Genomic DNA, 2988 nt, shown 5'->3' on the forward strand with positions numbered 1-2988 from the left:
TTCTTTACTCAGCGGGTCGTGAGTTCATGGAATGCCCTGCCAGTTGCAGTGGTGGACTCTCCCTCTTTATGGGCATTTAAGCGGGCATTGGATAGGTATATGGAGGATAGTGGGCTAGTGTAGGTTAGGTGGGCTTGGATCGGCGCAACATCGAGGGCCGAAGGGCCTGTACTGCGCTGTATTCTTCTATGTTCTATGTTCTATGATAGGTGAGACTAGGACTAGGGGACATGGCCTCAGGATTGGGGGGAATAGATTTAGGACAGAGATGAGGAAGAACAGCTTTTCCCAGATAGTAGTCAATCTATGGATTCTTTACCCAGAAAGCAGTAGAAGCAGTTTCTTTGAATATATTCAAGACACAGTTGGATGGGTTTTTGCATGGGAGGGGAATTAAGGGATAATGCAGATAGGAGGAGTTGAGATGATGGATAGATCAGCCATGATCTTAATGAATGGCAGAGCAGGCTCGATGGGCCAAATGGCCTGCTCCTGCTTCTGTTACTATGACACTATGAAATGATCATGACTGATCTCATCTCAGCCTCAACTCCACTTTCTTATCCGCTCTGCATAACCCTTCAACCCATTACTGATTAAAAATCTGTCTAACTCCTCCTTAAATTTACTCACTGTCCCAGCATCCACTGGGACAATTTATTGAGCATCTTTAAGACAGAGATAAATAGGTTCTTGATTAGTAAGGAGATTGGGATTGAGAAACATATCAATCATGATCGAATCGTGGAACAGACCCAATGGGCCACATGGCCTAATTCTGCTCCGAAAGCTTAGAGTCTTATGATGACTCACACTGATGATAAGTTGATCCAGGTATCTCTATGCTCCATGGTAAAGACAGTGGAGCCATGCCCTGGTGAATGCCACACCTAAGTTGGAAGTAACTCCTTGCCCTCCCAGTGTCATATTGTCTTTGTGATAGGAGCTCTGCTGCATCTAGTAACTCCTGAGCTGCAGCTAAATCTTGCCTTTTGAAATATGGATCTGGCTGTGAACCCAGCCTAAGAGCTGAACCAACCTTTCCTCCAGCATCTTGTACAGCATCCAGTGGTGACCCACCAAGTTAACATGCACAAACCACAGTCACTGACCTACTGTCTCCAAGCGTAAGAGTGAGTGACAGAGATTGGGAATGGCATTTGATTACAGCCTAGATGGAGGAACTAGGAAAATGATGACTGTTTCATGAAGAAAACATCAAGAAGTGACTAGACTGAATGAGTGGTTTCACTGTAGGACCAGGAAACCTGGCTTGTTATTCCTAAAGCCTGCAGTAAACCACACCTCAAGCTCTTGATTTCCTCCCAATATCTGTTGAAGTTTCTTCAGCTGATGTGAGCATGTGAAAGAGCGATGTTCCCCAGATGTGGATCTTTTTCCAGATATTATAGACAGTTTTAAATCAGCCTGTTCAGAGATATTATTACAAACTTCTGGAGCAGGCAAGACTTGAACTGATGCCTCTTGACTCAGAGGTAGCCACATTACCACTGCACCAGAGGAACCCCAGGCCTCGGTATTATAAACTGATTTGTTCAGGCAGAGTGGTAATGACCAACAGGCTGAACAGTTTTGAATTTCTGTGTGGGAGGATAGAATAGTTTTTCTGGTTCTCTGAGATATTGCAGGGCTGCGCTGACAATAAAGACAAGACTGAAACTGGGAATCAGCTGCCTTGGTCAGGTCTTTGAGTTTGTTCCTGCACTGTTTCCAGGTCTAACAGGCAAAACTACAGACATCTGCACATTCATTCAGCTGGGAATGCAGTTCTTTGGCAGAGTAATGACACAGTTTTCACCGTCTGCTAGAACGCCACTTTACTCCGTTTCCTCACTTCCTGCATCATAGCCACAGGATTACTGTATGCAAATTTGCATCTCCTTGAAAAGTGGGCATTTTCTAACTTCCAATGCATCAGCACTCAGCTTCAAATGGACCTGTAGGAGGTGCTCCACCACCACCCAAACAAGAACTGAGGTCAGCTCCAGCCAAAATCTTTCCTCTCGAACCTGTCCGATTGAACACACAGATTATGGTGTTAATTCACACGTCAGATTTCAATCAACTGGAACTAGATTCATTCCTCACTGTTACTCATAACTCTCCCTTCTGGGTAGGAAATGGTAGCCCACCCCACCCACCCACCTACCTGTAAAGAGCTGGTGTTACACCTCACTTTGAATTATCTCAGAGCTGGAGCGATTAAACTAATGTGTTACTGCATTTGAGACTGTGACACACATGAGCTGTGTCAACTATTTTCATATTCCTACTGATCCTGCTTGGAATCTTCTGTGCTGAACTTGTTTGATGAAAGTGTGTATTCCTACCTCGATAGGAAATGTTCCTGATCGGGTGAGTCCACAGTTTCTCAAAGCAATCATCATAGAAAAGGGCAACAACTCAAACTATTAGCTTCCTGTAACTGTGGGTCAGGAGCTGCCTGTCACACAGCCAGGAAGGTCATTCAGTCACAGCATACATCAGAGCAGGCAGTGGGCAGCGACATGGTTGGATGAGCCCTAGAGAGATGACAAGAAAAGATTTGATAGTGTGTTCGTTTGTGTGTGTGTGTGGCGGAGGGGTCATTATAGACAATAGACAATAGGTGCAGGAGTAGGCCATTAAGCCCTTCGAGCCTGCACCACCATTCAATATAATCATGGCTGATCATTCCTAATCAGTATCCTGTTCCTGCCTTATCTCCATAACCCTTGATTCCACTATCTTTGAGAGCTCTATCCAACTCTTTCTTAAATAGTTGGATAGAGGCCCAATCCAGAGGCTGGGCCTCCACTGCCCTCTGGGACAGAGCATTCCACACAGCCACCACTCTCTGGGTGAAGAAGTTCCTCCTGAGCTCTGTCCTAAATGGTCTACCCCGTATTTTTAAGCTGTGTCCTCAGGTTCGGTACTCACCCATCAGCGGAAACATGTTTCCTGCCTCCAGAATGTCCAATCCTTTAA

General features: G+C 45.3%; 1 protein-coding gene across 1 annotated transcript in view; it reads right to left on the reverse strand.

The window, feature by feature from the left end:
- syt17 (synaptotagmin XVII) overlaps window positions 1–2988 on the reverse strand; it is a 95980-nt gene that overhangs the window by 91348 nt on the left and 1644 nt on the right. The window contains exon 2 of the mRNA XM_043711004.1: window positions 1882–2030. Coding sequence (XP_043566939.1) covers window positions 1882–2030 — 149 coding nt within the window. The remainder of the gene's footprint in view (window positions 1–1881; window positions 2031–2988) is intronic.

Source organism: Chiloscyllium plagiosum, chromosome 21 (assembly GCF_004010195.1).
Source record: "Chiloscyllium plagiosum isolate BGI_BamShark_2017 chromosome 21, ASM401019v2, whole genome shotgun sequence".
NCBI classification, from domain to species: Eukaryota; Metazoa; Chordata; class Chondrichthyes; order Orectolobiformes; family Hemiscylliidae; genus Chiloscyllium; species Chiloscyllium plagiosum.